General features: G+C 34.4%; 1 protein-coding gene across 3 annotated transcripts; it reads left to right on the top strand.

The window, feature by feature from the left end:
* The first annotated feature begins 353 nt into the window (after positions 1 to 353).
* LOC105768134 (tRNA ligase 1) lies at positions 354 to 16,209 on the top strand. Of its 3 annotated transcripts, XM_012587887.2 has the most exons (27): positions 354 to 627; positions 722 to 1,066; positions 1,170 to 1,220; positions 1,691 to 1,773; positions 2,359 to 2,458; positions 3,066 to 3,144; positions 3,660 to 3,783; positions 4,335 to 4,441; positions 5,258 to 5,386; positions 6,130 to 6,194; positions 6,334 to 6,483; positions 6,902 to 7,062; positions 7,186 to 7,217; positions 8,058 to 8,233; positions 8,593 to 8,672; positions 9,056 to 9,121; positions 9,223 to 9,512; positions 10,517 to 10,624; positions 11,263 to 11,360; positions 12,467 to 12,527; positions 13,670 to 13,746; positions 13,828 to 13,899; positions 13,976 to 14,052; positions 14,497 to 14,577; positions 14,877 to 14,979; positions 15,115 to 15,273; positions 15,363 to 16,209. In XM_012587887.2, the coding sequence occupies exons 1-27, from the start codon at positions 511 to 513 to the stop codon at positions 15,753 to 15,755; spliced, it is 3,384 nt and encodes a 1,127-aa protein (XP_012443341.1). In that variant the 5' UTR covers positions 354 to 510; the 3' UTR covers positions 15,756 to 16,209. The 3 variants fall into 3 exon arrangements, with proteins under 3 accessions (XP_012443341.1, XP_012443343.1, XP_052487188.1); XM_012587889.2 differs by lacking the exon at positions 1,170 to 1,220; XM_052631228.1 differs by lacking the exon at positions 354 to 627 and having other exon boundaries at positions 921 to 1,066; positions 1,175 to 1,220.
* The last annotated feature ends 780 nt before the right edge of the window (positions 16,210 to 16,989 follow it).

Genomic DNA, 16,989 nt, shown 5'->3' with positions numbered 1-16,989 from the left:
ATTTAATAGTTACCATTTGATCAGGATTAAAATTTTAAATTCTAAAAGTACAGAGACTAAAATGATCAAATTAAAATATAAATACTAAATCCGCTACTTACAAAAGTATAAGATCTAATAATAAAATTTGTCATAATTATTTAATTTAATAGAATGATTTTTATGTTCACTCATGTCTCAATTTATCTCATATTGTATGTGATATATCAATTAAAATGAACTAATTTATATAACATTAATCGGTCATATTTTGGATGTTTGTGCAATTAACTTATTTTGTGATAAAAACCTGGAGAACAGTTTACGATGGATGCCCACAAATAACAGTGTGCCAGCGACACACCAAATCAACCCTACTTCACCTCCACCTCTCCCCGGTTCAACGGGTGACTCAGTCCTGATATTATTCAAGAGCTGTTTCTAGAGAATTTGGTGCAACTGAATAGCTTGCGCCAGGCTTAGGCTTACGCTTAATATATTTAACAAAAACACCCATTTTCCAAATATTGAATGTCGGCATCGCGGAGATTTCTCTGCACTCTATCCCACTCCTTTCCTCATAAATCCACTCTTTTTCCTTTCTCTCGCTCTCGCTACTTTTCTACTCTAGCCATGTCCCAAAAACAGGTAATATAACTTTCTTTAGAATTTATTTGTGAGAAAGTGTTTCTTTTCCCTCTTTTGCTGCAAATAAGTTTATGTTTTGAATTTTTTGATACAGCGAAGGGGCTCTGGAAATAGAGAACAAAAATGGCAACCGAAGACAAAGCCGAACCCGGTTACATCTGCTTCCGCATCGATCGATGAAGCTGTTACTTCCAAGCTCGGTGGTTTGAGTATCTCTGACGGACAAGTTTGGAAGCCGAAGTCCTATGGAACCGTGGCTGGATCCAATGCCGCTTCCGCCGCTGATGTTCAAACCGAGAAGAACAATGTTGATTTGAGTAGAATTTTTTTAAAGCCTAATTTGTTAGAAAATTTCAAAGTTGATAATTCGACTTATTCACTTGCACAAATCAGAGCTACTTTTTATCCGAAATTCGAAAACGAAAAGTCTGATCAAGAGGTAGACTGTTTATTTAAAATTTTTCCCTCTTTCTGGATAACGGAACAATTTGATTTTCTTTCTCTGTTTATTACTTTTGATTATTGATATATAATGTGTTTAGATTAGGATACGGATGATCGAGATGGTGTCAAAAGGTTTGGCTACTTTGGAGGTATGGAACACGCTACTTTTTAATCTTTGTTTGGGGAAAAAAAAAGAAAAAGAGAAGAGAATAGTTGTAAAGTTCTTTAAGCTTCTTTTAGCTTTTACGGTTTCGTAGATCATTTCAAAAAGGCCATTGACATAATAACTTTAAGATGGTTTGTTTTAAGTTCTTCTTTGTGTTAATTTTGCTGCTTCCCTGGAAAGCTACTAAAATGGAAATGAAAAGAGTAGAAACAAATTACAATTATATATGGTATTTTGTTTTAAAGTGCGCAAATGCTTATAGATGTACGTATACTAACTATATTGTTCTATATTAAATTAATTTCACATTGTATATTCACAAGATTTTAGTTTCAAATTTTCCAAAAGCAAAAAGAACGTAGAAAGTAACAACTAAATGGGAAGTTAGATCTTAATCCTTTATGCTGAAAAGCGTATAAGTTTGTATTTCTTATACATTTCAAACTTCTGCAGGTTTCACTTAAACACTCTGGATCTCTTTTTATGTATGCGGGCAATGAGGGTGGAGCATATGCTAAAAACAGCTTTGGAAATATGTATGCTCAAACAATCTTGGATCCTCTTCTCTATCTCTTAATTTTAAATTTAATTTGTTGTTCTTTCTTTTGTTTTTCTTATTTAATGATTTTAAGCACATACTCTAGATATTTCATTAACCAGTGGGTGTGGTATTGTTACACGTTTGAGGTATATATACTTTGTTTTTTCTCTCTCTCTTTATCAGTGATTACTTGTGATGTAGTGTAAAAATCAGAATTTCATGCACGATGTATTGCTGAAAAAGAGAAAGTATTAGTTATAATATAGATTGCAGAGAGATAGGCATATGCCCCATTTTGCAACGTACAATTTATTCAAACATAAAAATTGCATGCGAGGATGTGTCAATGAGATTGCTTTTTAGGTGTTTCTCTCCTTTAGAAAAATGCATGCTTAGCATAGGTGCCAGATGTCAGCTCCTTGGTAAAGGGGGGGGGGCATCTATCATCTTGAAGCAGCAGAAATTAGTGCCTTGGCCCCTGGAGGTCTTTTCTTGAGTACAATCTGCATATTATTTTTCTCCCTTGTTGTTATGGTTTCTTCTGTTCTTTGCAGCTTATAGATTTACTCTTATGCTGCAGTTACACTGCTGTCGGTGTTTTTGTTCTTGGGCGCATGTTTCATGAGGCTTGGGGAAGTAAAGCTGGAGAGAAGCAAGCGCAATTCAATGATTTCATTGAGGTAGCATTCTAAGTAACTAGTGTGGATGAGCATAAAGTGCAAAGGAAATCTGCAAAATGAAAATTATATTAATTCATATTATTCTACCCAATTAGAGTCTGCTTTATCTCTATCTATCTTCTGCATGCTATTTCAGCTTTTAGTTTGCATATATCTATATACATATTGCTAATGCAGTGGAAGTTGATGATGTGGTGATGGTTTAATTTAAAAGTGATTATCGATTAATCAGATGTTGGAGAAGCAATATGTTATGAACTTGTTTTTGTTTGATTTATTAGATGTTAGACAGGCAAAACGTAGTAACTTCTTATTTGTATGCCTTTCAATTTGGGGCTTGTTTCTCATACATTAAAAACTGAAATGAATATCAAAGAACTGATTATATGTGGTTGCTTTAATATATGGTAAGTTGCAATTAAGTGCATTTGATGCTTGATTGAATTTCACTCTTTCATAGCATTTTTCTGCTGCAAAAAGGTATTCTAGGACACCATTCTCTTTTGGTTGTCCAGTTCTCTTTATTCTACCAATTTCAATTTCAATGGTTATTAAAATTTATCTTGACTTCTTAATTGACAGTTTTATTATCTTCAATATTTTCCAGCGGAATTGTATTTGCATATCAATGGAGTTGGTAACTGCAGTTCTTGGAGACCATGGACAGCGCCCTCGAGAAGACTATGGTTAAGTGTTTGTCTCTTATTATTGAAGTTTTTAACTAGATGTCAATCTAATTTTCTTGATGATCAAGAAATTACTTTAAGCGTTAGTAAGAAAAAGTAATATACTTTCTTATTAATATGTAGAGTCTCTACTAGTATTGTCAGATGATAAGGGGGCCATAGGGATATTTATTTCCCCTATGTTACTTAGGACTTGGCTGTGAGTGTTGAATTTGTATGTGTCTGACACATGTATGTTCAGCTTTTCAAGTTTTTGGAATTTGGCCATATTTTGATATGGGTCGGACATGGTGTTAGACATGGGTACTTCAAGAAAAATGACAAAAGAAGTCAGAACAACATGGCCTTTTCAGCTTGGTTAATGAAATGCGAGGGCCAATGCTGGTTTTTGTTTCATTTTTACGAGTTCAAAAATTATTTTATATGGTTTGTGATGTAACTATCTTTCTTAGTATGCACCATAATTTAAAATTGTTTGCATTATGCTGATGTTTACACGCTATTGCTTCCTTCAGCTGTAGTAACAGCCGTTACTGAATTGGGCAATGGAAAGCCAAAGTTCTACTCCACTCCTGAAGTGATTGCTTTTTGTCGTAAATGGCGTCTACCGACTAATCATGTATGGTTGTTCTCAACAAGGTGATGGCATAGGATTTTATAATACCATAATTCAAAAAGTGGTTTGATTAATTGTATTAGATCTACATGTCATGTCCTAAAATTTATGGTCTCAAGAGGTTCTTCATAGTGGTAACAGAGGATCAAATATTTATGCTGGTATTTCAGTTCTATTTTGTCTATGTGGTTATTGGAGACTTGTTTATATCAAAGTTTTACTCATCATTGTTGGAATGAATTATTTTATGTGCTTTGTTATAAATGGCATTTCTTTCCTTGTTCCCTTTCACAATATTGGTTGACCTGAAAGTTTAGAGTTTCTTAACATGGCTCATTGCTAAGTTCTTCAATCAACTGTGGTTAATTTGTGCCATTACCAGTTTATTTTCCATTCTTCAGCATCTTTTTTTTCGTTGCTGCACTTATTCTTTGTACAAATGCATTTCTTGCTTATTTTTTTTAAATATAATTTCTTGATTTTGGCCTCCCTCATTTAACACGTTCTGTTCTTACATGCATGTAAATTATGAAACTGCAAGTTACAGGTTCTGATTATTCTTCTATAAATGTAGGAAGTCAGTTACATCGTTTTTTGCTGCTTATGATCTGTTATGTGAAGAAGGAACGGCGACTTCTGTATGTAGGGCTCTTGATGAAGTTGCAGATATATCTGCACCTGGTAGAGTTTTTCACTTAAAATGTCTTTCAGTTAGCTGGTCAATTCATTCTGTTTCTTCAACTAAACCAATTATACCGGGAATATTGCCAGTTACAAAAACTTTACTTGGGTGATCCTAATAGTTTCAAAAATGGCAGCAACAGGCTCCTCTCTCTCTCTCTCTTTCTCTCTCTCTCTCTCTCTCTATCTCTCTCTCTCTCTCTTACTATCAAAGAATCATATCAACAATTAATTCCACGTTATATGGATCAAGGCCATTGGTTACCACCCTGAGGGAGTATTGAAATGAGAAAGTAGGGTGAAGGAATAGATGGTAATTAATGTACTATATGTAGTCATAAGGTAAAATGCGTAGGGAGGGCATGTTTGACTTAAGTATATCCCTTTAATCTCTTTGTTTGCTATGGGCTAGTATGTAATGATGACTTTTGCTTAATCATGCAACAGTTGATCATTAAAACACATTAAGCAGGTGATGAACTCTTTATTGTTATTAAATGATCATATACTTCAAGATTTCTAGACATGATACCTAGAATTTCTTTTTTATAGATTTTCTTTTTTTCAAAATTGTGGCTTACTTAACTGAGGTGAGCATATTTTTGTACATTTATCCGGGGCAATATGGAGTCTTATCGCCTAGCGTATGCTAAATAGTACCTTTGTTTACGTTCTTCAAAATTTTCTTTTTAGCATACTCAAAAGTTGGTGCAGTGTTATAGGATTCCATGTTGGAGTTCTTTTCTTTTGTAACTTCAAATGATTTTATTGTGAAGCATTTGAGCAATATTCAATCCCTATTTTGTTGACTTGCAGGTTCAAAAGATCATATTACAGTGCAGGGAGAAATCTTGGAGGGTCTTGTTGCTCGTATTGTAAGTCATGAGAGCTCAAAACATATGGAGGAGGTCTTGAAAGATCACCCTCCCCCATCTGCTGACGGAGGTATGATGCTGTAATTCTCATGCATTTTGTTTATGTTCTTTGTTGCTCAAGTAACTCTCTTGCGAAGATATCTATGTCTTTTATCCCCTTTCCTTTCTTTTCAAAAAAAAAAAAAAAAAAACCACTCTTTAATACATTCAGAAGAGAAGGACATCTTGGTTTATAGTTAGAAGCAGACTGAACTATGGTTTATAGTTAGAAGCAGACTGAACTATCTAGAAAGCGAATAATGAGTGATGCTGATATGCTTCAACCAAATGGTTTAATACCTCGTCAAAAAGTGCAATCACCGTGACGGCCTTACCCTTTTTTGGTACAAGGAGGCTGTATCCTGGGGATAGAGAACGGGTTGTTAGTGCTGGAATTAACCTCAGGCATGCAAGATGCCACGTCGTAAAGGTGGTTGTATGAACCAACTGGTCTAAACCCTGATTTTACGTACACCCTTATGTATGCCTACATAAGCATTCTTCATAGGGGCTGTTCCTTCATTTCTTGATTCCTTAGCTTCTAGTAAAACCTACGGACTATAATTCTTAACTGTGGTGTCATTCCTTGCATTTTTTTATTGATTCTTTATATGGTTACATGAATGTCTCTTTCTCACCCCCTTTAGTTGAGTTTTCTGTTTCATCATGGATGGATAAGTAGTTTATTACTTTGGTTGTTAAAAGACGTGTATCTCTTTGGTCAAAACTACTTAGTTCTGCTTTTGAATTATGGAATTTCCCTGCTTCTTGCAGCTGGCATGGATTTGGGACCAAGTCTAAGGGAAATTTGTGCTGCAAATAGGTTGGATGAAAAACAGGTGACATGGAATTTCCTTAATCAAATGCTGTACTTTGTATTCTGTTTTTATTTTTTTCACACTTTTGATTAAATAAATTCTTATCAATTAGGATTTTTTTTGTTGTGAATCTTTTTTTTTCTTGAAATCACCACTGCAGCAAATAAAGGCCCTCCTTCTAAAAGTTGGTTCTTCCTTTTGTCCTGATCATTCAGACTGGTGTGATTCACATTCAAGAAATGCAGACAGATCTGTACTTACAAAATTTTTGCAAGCTCATCCTGCTGATTATTCAACTGCTAAGTTGCAGGTTAGGCTGCTCTCTGCTCTCCCTTTCTTCCACATGTACAGCTTGTGCATATTCAACCTACCTGAAATTGAACCCTGAATAACCTCCTATATTTAGTTACTTCACCCAATAGTCAACACTAAACAGCCTAAAACCTGCAATGAAGCAAACCAATAAACTTGAGCTAAAAGTGGCCCATATGTCATGTTCCCTTCATATTTTGTTATCTATGTGAAAGAGCAGCAAAATACTGTTACCATCTTTGTTTATTAACCGACCTAGCAGAAATTGAAGCCCTATGGTTCTGCCTTTGTGGTGGCAGCAAGCATTCCCTTTGAGTAGCCAATTTAGCTTACTTCATCCATTGAATTTTGGTTTTCATATCGTGCTTCCAGGTATAATTTACATGCAAAATAATAATTTGATTTTTTTAATCCAGGAAATGATTCGTTTGATGAAAGAAAAACGTTTTCCAGCTGCATTCAAATGTTATCATAACTTCCACAAAGCTGAATCTATGTCAAGTGACAACCTTTTCTATAAAATGGTCATTCATGTCCATAGTGACTCGGGATTTAGGCGTTATCAAAAGGAGATGAGGTATTTCTTTAATCCTTAATTTCCTTATTTATGGGCATCCTTTTTTCTGTTCCTTTGCATGGGAACTTTAAAATTCATGTTCCTTTGCATTTTCTTATTGAGCAAAAAATTGGAATGTTTCAGGCACAAGCCAGGATTGTGGCCTCTTTATCGAGGTAAAGATAATTGATCTAGATACCATTTTAAATGATAGATTCATGTTGAAGTCTTTAGGAACATGATTGTGAGTATTTGGTGCTCCCGAAATTGAGGAGAATTTGATTGTAATTTTTGGAGCATTTTGCTACATCTTGTCTCCATGCTTCATGAGCTTTTCCTTCTGTTTGTAATATATGTTATTTCTTGCAAGTTGCCTAAAAATAAAATAATTTTTGCAACTTCAGCTCATATGATAATGGTACCTATATGTTCTGTCTGCAGAAAAAAAAAGGCTGAGTAACAGTTTACATGATTAGGGTTCAAATTTTTATTCATAGAGGGATTGCTTGACAATCTTATTATTGGAAGAACTACTCTATTGATAAAGTGAATAGTATTATGCAGTTCAGGAAACCTAAACCAGAAATTGATTGATCAGTTAAAATATTTTCATCTCTAATTGTGCAATGGTAACATGAAACAGACTGATGGTAAGACAAGGGGTGGAATTTGATTGACTTTGTTGTAAACCTTTTTGTTGTTAGTCTTCACCTGAATGATATACTTGTTTACCATGGGAATCCTAGAAATGTATTGGCTTTCAATGGTGGAAAAAACCAAAATAATTGAGAAAAATGGCTATGTATTTTGGGAAAGAGATGGAAGTCCATTGAATTTACAGTGAGGGCCAAGAACAGCATGGTAGCAAATTATTGAATTGACTTATATGTTGATGTTATTCTTTTACCTGTGTGATGATGTTACTTTCCATTCCTTCTTTCCTTTAAAAGCATTGAAGAAAACTACCCTAAGTTAGAAAAAAATTAGTTATTCTCATGCTCTCTGTTTTCTCTTAGGTTTTTTTGTTGATGTTAATTTGTTCAAGGCAAACAAGGAACGAGCTGCTGGAATTGCAAAAAGCAACAATGATATAGTAGGACATGTAAATAATGGAAGTAGCAGATCCACAATAGATGGTTTAGCCAATGAAGATGCAAATCTAATGATTAAACTGAAGTTTCTTACATATAAGGTATACTTTATGAATCTCTTCATTCGATGAGCTTCCCTTTAATTATTAAAGGGATAGGGGGTTATGATTTGGCCTTCTGCAATGATCCTTTAGCCTTTTAAGCATTGTGAAGTGTTCCTCTGTTCTAATTCTGTTTTTTTTTTTGTTTTGCTCGCGACATAGTAATACTATGTAATAGTTATCAGAGCAAGGTGTTTCTGCTGTATTATTTGTATGAGAGATGAATTGCCAGGGGATGAACATTTGTTTCAAGAAAGTTTGATTTATTACTTGGTTTTAATTTTCCAGTTCTCCTAATTAGTAATTTTCATGTGATACTCCTTGAGAGTCTGATTTTCATCCTGCTTTGCCCTTACCAGTTGAGAACATTTCTGATCCGCAATGGGTTGTCGATTCTTTTCAAGGATGGTCCAGCTGCTTACAGGGCTTACTACCTTAGGTAAGGTTTGAAAGGAAAGTTAAATAGTGTGATGCTATACTATTTAGTGAAAGTAAGTAGCAAAAAATTGGGGGGAGTTGTATAATGATATGTAGGAGGCATTGGTTCTTGGTTTTAGATGGTAATCATGCTCAGATGTTGAGGCATCTCTCTCTCACAGTCTCGTTCTCCCATGTTAAGCATTAGCTTTCCGGCCTCCTCTCTAATTTCTAGCATGTTATGAACTGTTCGTTTTTTCTGGTGATATACAGACATATATAAGCTACAAAGTTTTTCCTCTCATGATGTTTTCATTTTTGAATCCTCAAGTAAATCCATAAAATCTGTATAGTGGACTTCAGTTAAGCTCATTTATGGAAAACTTATCCCTTTCTGGTATTTAGGCAAATGAAGATTTGGGGCACTTCAGCAGGAAAGCAGAGAGAACTCAGCAAGATGCTTGATGAATGGTAATGTGAAAGTATAATTTTGTGTTCTTGGATGTGATTTCATTTTTCATTCTCTAGTACGTCCCTTTGGCTTTTGTTTATATTTCCAGCCTTAATTCCAGGGCTGTGTACATTCGAAGGAAATGTGGAAACAGGCAATTATCATCAGCAATATACCTTTCTGAAGCTGAGCCATTTCTTGAACAGTATGCAAAACGCAGTCCAGAGAATCAGGCACTAATTGGATCTGCTGGGAACTTGGTAAAGACTGAAGATTTCTTGGCAGTTGTTGAAGGAGGCATGGATGAAGAGGGTGATCTTGCGACAGAACGGGAGGAAGCACCAGCAAGTCTTAGCCCCTCAGTTAAGGACACTATTCAGAAAACGGAGGGTTTGATTGTATTTTTCCCAGGTAATATGAATTTTCCAATTGGCTGTAGCCCCACTTCTCTTTCTTGTTGATAATACTTCTACTGTTATTGATGCAGTTCGCATCCATTGAAGCTCACTAATTTGGTGCCTTAATATCTGAGTTTTATGATATTTCTCTTTTTGTTGCTAAAAGTTGGGACTTTATGTTGTTGAAGGCAAAAGGTTTTTTTTAGAATAGATCATAGGATCCTGGAATTCCTTAACACTCGTCAAAAAGTGCATTCTTAGGCTCAACTTAGTGGGTCATGCAGTCCAGACGAATTTTTTAGAAAATAAACTAAGATTGTCTTTTGTACCTTCCAGAGTCCTTTTGGTTTACTCAAGGCTCTGATTTTTTTGGCAAACTTTTCTTTTTCCCCTGCTATAGATTGTCTGTGATCAATGATTTATTATAATTGTTTATTCAAAATAACATGCTAGTAAGAAAACTTAGATAACATACAAACTTTTGTCCCTTTGTTACCAGAATTCAAGTTTAAAATGTAGACCATTCAATATATATTTTCTTGCATTTGTATTGTAAAATAGGTTGAGTATTTTCAAATTTTCCATTAATTACCAAGTTCGAAGAATGTGATATTGAAAATTGTAAAAGGATTGCTGATGCTTGATACAAATGTATAAGGAACTGTTCTGACCAGTTTCCTATGTACATGGTTGAGTAGTTATTATTGATAGGTAATAGGTCGCTAAATATGTGGATGATTTAGTTCATGTGTGCAATAGTGTGATTTGGTTGCAATAGAGGAGGAAAAAACTCAAATTTTATCTGAGCTGCCACAAAGCTAGAAACTGCTTAGAAGCTCTCTTCAGTGTCCGTAGGCATTTTAATTGACATAATATGTTATTTGAATAGAAGTCCTAAGAAGTTTTATTGAAGATTTATTGATTTTGTCATATGTGATTCAAGATTTCATATTTTATTCTTTTGACTATTTTCAATTTTTGTCTGTGCATTGATCTTAATATGATTACCATTGTCAGGAATACCTGGTTGTGCAAAGTCTGCACTTTGCAAAGAACTATTAAATACCCCTGGACGACTTGGAGATGATCGACCAGTTCAGAGTTTGATGGGTGACCTTATCAAAGGTATATAATAAATGTGAAATTGACCCATAATGCTTTCCGTATTTGTAAGCTTTGGTGGTTCGAAAACATTCCTCTCTAGTTAACATGAGTTTCTTGAACTTTTTTATGCCTATGTCTATCTAGGACCTTTCTCTCTGTTCTTTCTTCTCTGATAATGCAGAGTGGTTGGGGTGTTGGCAGCATTAACTTTTGTATGTCAATGGTTGTTCGGGATCAGTATATCAATTATTGGTTAAAGTAATAAGCAATTTGTTTTGTACAGCCTATGTCTATCTAGGACCTTTCTCTCTGTTCTTTCTTCTCTGATAATGCAGAGTGGTTGGGGTGTTGGCAGCATTAACTTTTGTATGTCGATGGTTGTTCGGGATCAGTATATCAATTATTGGTTAAAGTAATAAGCAATTTGTTTTGTACGGTCTATCAAAATGTTTCTTGAAAAATTAGCTAAATTGTTAGAATTTTTTTTTTAACATTGTTGATATATGCAAGGTATCTTGTTGGAATTTTTTGTCACATTTTACATTGGTGCTTCAAAAGGAAGGGGAGCTTTATTTGGGGGTTTGATCAAAGTAATGTGTGTTATTGATTTGTTATGAATTACTTGATGTAATTGAGGTTATGCTTTTTTGTATTAACAGGAAGATATTGGCCCAAAATAGCTGATGAGTGCCGGAAAAAGCCATATTCTATAATTCTTGCAGATAAGAATGCACCAAATGAGGAAGTTTGGAAACAGGTAATTCTCATCTTTTGAGACATGTTCCGTGCATTGTTTCGATGAAGTTAACAAAGATAAATAAGAAGAGGGTTTAGACTGACAGTAACTGTATTGTTACACCAAATTGTCAACTTTTGAGAGCTGTACTCAAAAGTACTAAGTCGTATACTTTTACTGAATATTCATACCCTATATGCAAGTGATGGTATTTCTTGATTCTTATTTTAATGATCAAAAGGGTTATATGGATGAAGTTGACACATCGTTTGAAAGATTAAACCCCACCCCCCAAAAAAAAAAATATACATATATATGCTCTGTACGTATGGTGAAAGTGATTACATGTTGATATGTCTTTTATTTGACAAAAGAACTATCAGTCATAAATGGATATATTGTAGATGATATCCATGCCTTTTAACGGAAAAGATAGCCATTCAAATTATTTTAGACGGGATTTTGTACTTGTATAATGAGATGATAGATTTACATAGGGAAAAGGGGAATGGGAACTCGTGCATATAATAGGAATGCCTTTAATAGTAAAGTAAGCCAATTCGACAGTTATGGTTGATTTTGCTTTCTTGCTCACTACTAGACGAATGTAAGCTTGGAACAGCATGATTACCTCTTAAGTAACTTAAGGTTAAATTGATTTGATCTCAGTCCAACAAGAAGTTCATGTCTGAAACCTCCTCTAGTAGTGAAATGAGAAAATGATCAAGTTTTTAGATTCTCAAAACCTAATTGGCTGCATGAATGTTATGGTTTGATTACAACATCTTTCATAGGAATTGTGTACTAGGTTGTAGATCTGACTACATATTTAAGCTAGTTCAGAAGTTCATTTAGTTTGGCATGAGGTATATTTTATAACAGTAGCGGACACAAATCTCCAATTCTTTTTGGGTTGTCATAGTCTGTATGCTTGACTCTGGAGATAGTAAGGATTTTCTTATTATTAGTATTGTATCACTGCAAAAAAAAGTAGGGATGTAAAGACCCGAAATGCCTGGAATTTGAAAAGTGTGAGCGTATTGGATATTTTGTTTTTTGATTTAGCTATAATTTAGGTTTTTAGGATTCTACAAAAATTATTTTCATGGTCCTTTTTGTATGTGCAGATTGAGAACATGTGCCATAGCACCAGAGCTTCAGCTGTTCCAGTCATACCTGATTCTGAAGGTTATATATCTTATGCCAATAATTCCCCCCCCCCCTTATTTGTTGTGAAAGTTAAACCCTCCGGGTGCATTTCATCATTTGGTTGCTAGTATATTTTGTCTGCATATGGTTGTCTTAAAAATTGTCCTTGTTTCTTTTGTTGGGGCCCAAAGGAAAACAAATGGGTTAGAGTTGGTCATTTTATCACTCAAGTTGTTTTGCATGGGTTGGGTCTTGGGTTATTCAACATATAAGCTAGTTTCCCCATCCTAGGAAAAGAACAAAGCTTCATTTTTGGTTGTCTCGAAGTTTTTAGATTTGAGTCGTTTCTGTCACTTTTGAGCCATGTTGTTACATCTCGGTTGAATCCCCTTACCTTGAGAAAAATGTAAATAGAAGTCTGACTTAATATACTTGTACTAATGTATATTACTGATTGTGGTGCCTAAGATACTTGGCATATAAGATTAAGTAAACTAAAGGGTTTATGTAGAACAAGTAAATTAAAGTTCTAGAAGATTATTATATTCACTGGACTGACTATTTGAATTAGTTATAAGACGCCAAACCATTTTTGTTTTCCTTTTCAGTATCTGCATCTAAGTTGTTATAATTTTTGTCTAAATATTTGACACCTTTTGGAAAGTAAGTCATTTTAAGTCTCACTCTACTTTTAGTTCTAAATTTGACTAATTTTTATGCCAATATTCATAAGAGTTTTGACTAATAAGATTTCAACCTTTTTTTGCAATATTTGAAAGAATAAGCTTGAAAGGCATCTGTATCTCTCTTTTGTCCATTGGTATTTAGCTTAGGCTTAAGAATACGACACCTTTCAAAAAGTAAGTCATTTTAAGTCTCATTCTAGTTTTAGTTCAAATTCGGCTATTTTTGGTGCCAACTGGCATTTAGCTAAAGCTTAAGTAGAAGAAAAACAAAACCAAGTTATTGAAGTGAAGCAAATCCAAGATCTAACCAACATTGTGTTCACAAGGTAGCTATTACCTGTTTGATGATTTTGTAGAGGTTTCAGATATGCATGGCACACTGACAGCAAAAGATAACCCTGTATTTACGCTCGTTAGAAAAGTTGGGAGTCCAAGAAACGTATGTTTATTCATCAATTATCTCAGCCTTAGTTGAGTTTCTCTATCAACTTGCAGGGACCGACTCAAATCCATTTGCTCTTGATGCATTAGCTGTTTTCATGTTTCGTGTGCTTCAACGAGACAATCATCCGGTACTCAATCGCCTTTCTTTAAGCATCACATTCCCAATTGTTACCATCTATCTAACACTTGCTCAATTCATTAAATTCTAGGGTAATCTTGACAAGTCATCTCCAAATGTTGGCTATGTGATGCTAATGTTTTATCACCTTTATGATGGAAAGGTACTTTATACTGTTCCAAGTATGGTCTTGGTTCTCTTTCGCATAAAGCTTTTCTAACAACTGCTCAAATATTTAGAGTCGCAAATATTTTGAGGATGAATTGGTTGAACGTTTTGGCTCTCTTGTCAAGATACCATTGCTGAAACCTGACAGGTGAGAATATTGGCCCCTATACTAGTTAACTATTTTAATAATTTGATGTTTTTTATTCTAATAAATGAAGCTACCATTAAAAAGATTGAGGGAGATAGAAATAAAATGAATATTAATAACAAGGACATATATTTAAAGTTTAAGAGAAACCGATAAAAAGTCGATTTAAAAAACAAAAAATAAGGCAATGGCAAAGTAAAGGTGGTGGCAACCAGCCTCTTTAACAATAAAAAGGGAAAAGAATAAAATGTTTGTAATTATCCAGCTACTTTTTAACTGTATGATTGTACTATCCTGTAGTATTGACTTTACAGTATTTTTTTGTGATCCCTCCCTTTACCAAATATATGATAAAATTCTCTCATCGTATGAAATGAAACTGAATGACATTTATTTCTCACTTTCTTTATTTTACTAATGTTTTGTATATTGTTCCAACTGCAGGAGTCCCCTACCTGCTTCTTTGATATCAGTTCTGGAGGAGGGATTAAATCTATACAATCTTCACACTGAGAGACATGGAAGGTTGGTAAAAATGTCTATACAACTATACGGTTGCTCAAAATAGTTATGATTTTTTTAAAAACTTTAGGACGTATTGTTTCCTACGACAAGTAGTCTTTTTCAACATACCAGTGAATAAAACTAGTGGATCAAAAAAGACAAGATAAATGTAGGTTGCAAAAATTGTGCTTCCCGATAAATGGGCCCTGAACTGATCATAGTCATGTCGATTTCTATTATAGGCTTTTTATTGGTGGCACTATTATTACTTGTTAGTGATGGATATATTTACATCCCCTTTTTTCTTCTTGTTTCCTTAGATGGGAGTCGAATAAGGGTTCATATGTACAGGAGTGGGCTAAATGGGAGAAGAAATTAAGGGACACTTTATCTGCCAATGCTGAATATCTTAATTCTATTCAGGTCAAGATCATTATCATCATCTCATCTTCTACTAGCATTCAGAAACAAAAAATAAGAAAGTGGGAGGCTTTCGCCACTTCTATTTTCTTAAAAAATTCTTAGTTTATGGCTCGCCTCACAGCAGTTTCTTGTCAGGTTCCATTTGAGTTTGCAGTTCAGCAAGTCTCGGAACAGCTGAGAAAGATAGCAAAGGGTGACTACACCATACCAAGTACTGAGAAGAGGAAGCTTGGAACTGTTGTTTTTGCTGCTGTCGACTTGCCTGCTGCAGAAATCCAGGGGCTCCTTAACAAGGTGATCAATTCTTTTCTTTTTTGTCCACAAAACTTCCCAGAGTTTCTTCAACAGAAATCTGAGTGACATAATTCCTTTAAATGGAACAGTTGTCTGGTATGAACTCCAAAGCTGAAGCATTCCTCAAGGACAAACCTATGGACAACTTCCTCAGGAAGGCTCATGTGACTCTGGCTCACAAGAAAAGTCATGGTGTCTCAGCTGTGGCTAGTTATGGTCTATACCTCCACCGTCAGGTTCCTGTGGAACTGAATGCTCTTCTGTTCACTGATAAAATGGCCGCACTTCAGGCCCAACTTGGTTCCATTGACGACGAAAAGATAGTGTCGAAAAATGAATGGCCCCATGTTACCATATGGACTGGGGAAGGAGTGCCGCCCAAGGAGGCCAACACATTACCGCAATTGCTCTCAGAAGGGAAGGCTACTGTTGTTGAAATCAACCCACCACTCACCGTATCAGGTACAGTGGAATTTTACTGAGAACGCTGTATATGACCCTTTCTACATTAGCTCATGAGAGTTGCTCATGAATCGGGCTGGAATCGGATCAAATTGGGTATACAAGAAAAGAAATAGAATTGCCTACTTCGAGTTTCCATTTCATGAGATTTTGCGGATACACAATAAATACAAGAAAAGAAATAGAATTGCCTACTCCGAGTTTCCATTTCATGAGATTTTGTGGATACACAATAAAGGGGAATGGGCCTAGTGCAGTGCCACATTTTTGTTCAAATGAATTTTGGCTTCTAATAAATGTATGTTCATAACACGAGAGTGTTTATGTTCATAAATTTGGCATAGGAAAAAAATGGTGCGATTGTGGTTTACATCTATTTGTGTTATGTTATTCTCACAAATATATATATTTTTATAAATTTTAATACGATAAATACTACTTATTTAGATAAATATATGTTAATGATTTTTTTTATATAGGTTGTGACGATCGTGTTTTCAAATGATTTTTGTGTTTAACTTTCTCGTGATCAATAAACATGCAATTATATTTTCAAATGATGTTGCCATATGATGCCTATGGACGTTCCACTTTCTGTTACAGACGGTAAATGGTTTCATCGTGGAAAATATTGGCTTGAAAAGGATTGATTTTACATAAATACAGTTATACCTACCTACATAATTTTATTGAAAAAGCTGTCCAGAGGCTTTAATTGACTCATTATTTATAAATGACAGGACATGTATGGAATGGAAATTTATCATTGTCGAGGTTTTTAGTCATGGAAAGGAGGGAGGAACGGGGGAATATTTTTTAAAAATGTCGCTAATATATATTTATTGGTTATTTAAAGGTTTTATTGAGTTGATATCATCTTTAATTGAATTTCAATTTAATTGAATAATTGTTGAAGATTTTTTTTTATAGAATACTAAACATATGTTCTAGTAATATTTGTCATTTCAACTCAATACATGTTATTGATTTATTTTATCTATATTTATATTATATTTTGAGGGGTCATTGTGTTGATATGAGTTTCAATTCAGTTGAGCAATTATCAAAATTCCTCCTTCATAAAATAATAAATATTATTGTAGGAATATTTTTATCATTTAAAATAATGTGAAACTTTTTTTTAAAAAAATGTGCTTGATAGGATCTGAACCAACAACATCATAATTTTTTTAATATTTTTATCATTTTTTTTGGTCATAAAAAAGCTTTTCATTTCATCATAACAACAAGATA

This window comes from Gossypium raimondii, chromosome 5, assembly GCF_025698545.1.
Source record: "Gossypium raimondii isolate GPD5lz chromosome 5, ASM2569854v1, whole genome shotgun sequence".
Classification (NCBI taxonomy): Eukaryota; Viridiplantae; Streptophyta; class Magnoliopsida; order Malvales; family Malvaceae; genus Gossypium; species Gossypium raimondii.
Note: the sequence above shows the minus strand (reverse complement) of the source record. Positions and strands in the feature narration are given on the sequence as shown.

Excerpts from the sequence above, each read along its gene's own strand:
- LOC105768134 (XM_012587887.2), top strand. The coding sequence starts at position 511 with ATGTCGGCATCGCGGAGATTTCTCTGCACTCTATCCCACTCCTTTCCT. Across the intron at positions 2,459-3,065 it reads AATTCAATGATTTCATTGAG|CGGAATTGTATTTGCATATC; the intron begins GTAGCATTCTAA and ends AATATTTTCCAG. Across the intron at positions 15,274-15,362 it reads TCCAGGGGCTCCTTAACAAG|TTGTCTGGTATGAACTCCAA; the intron begins GTGATCAATTCT and ends TAAATGGAACAG.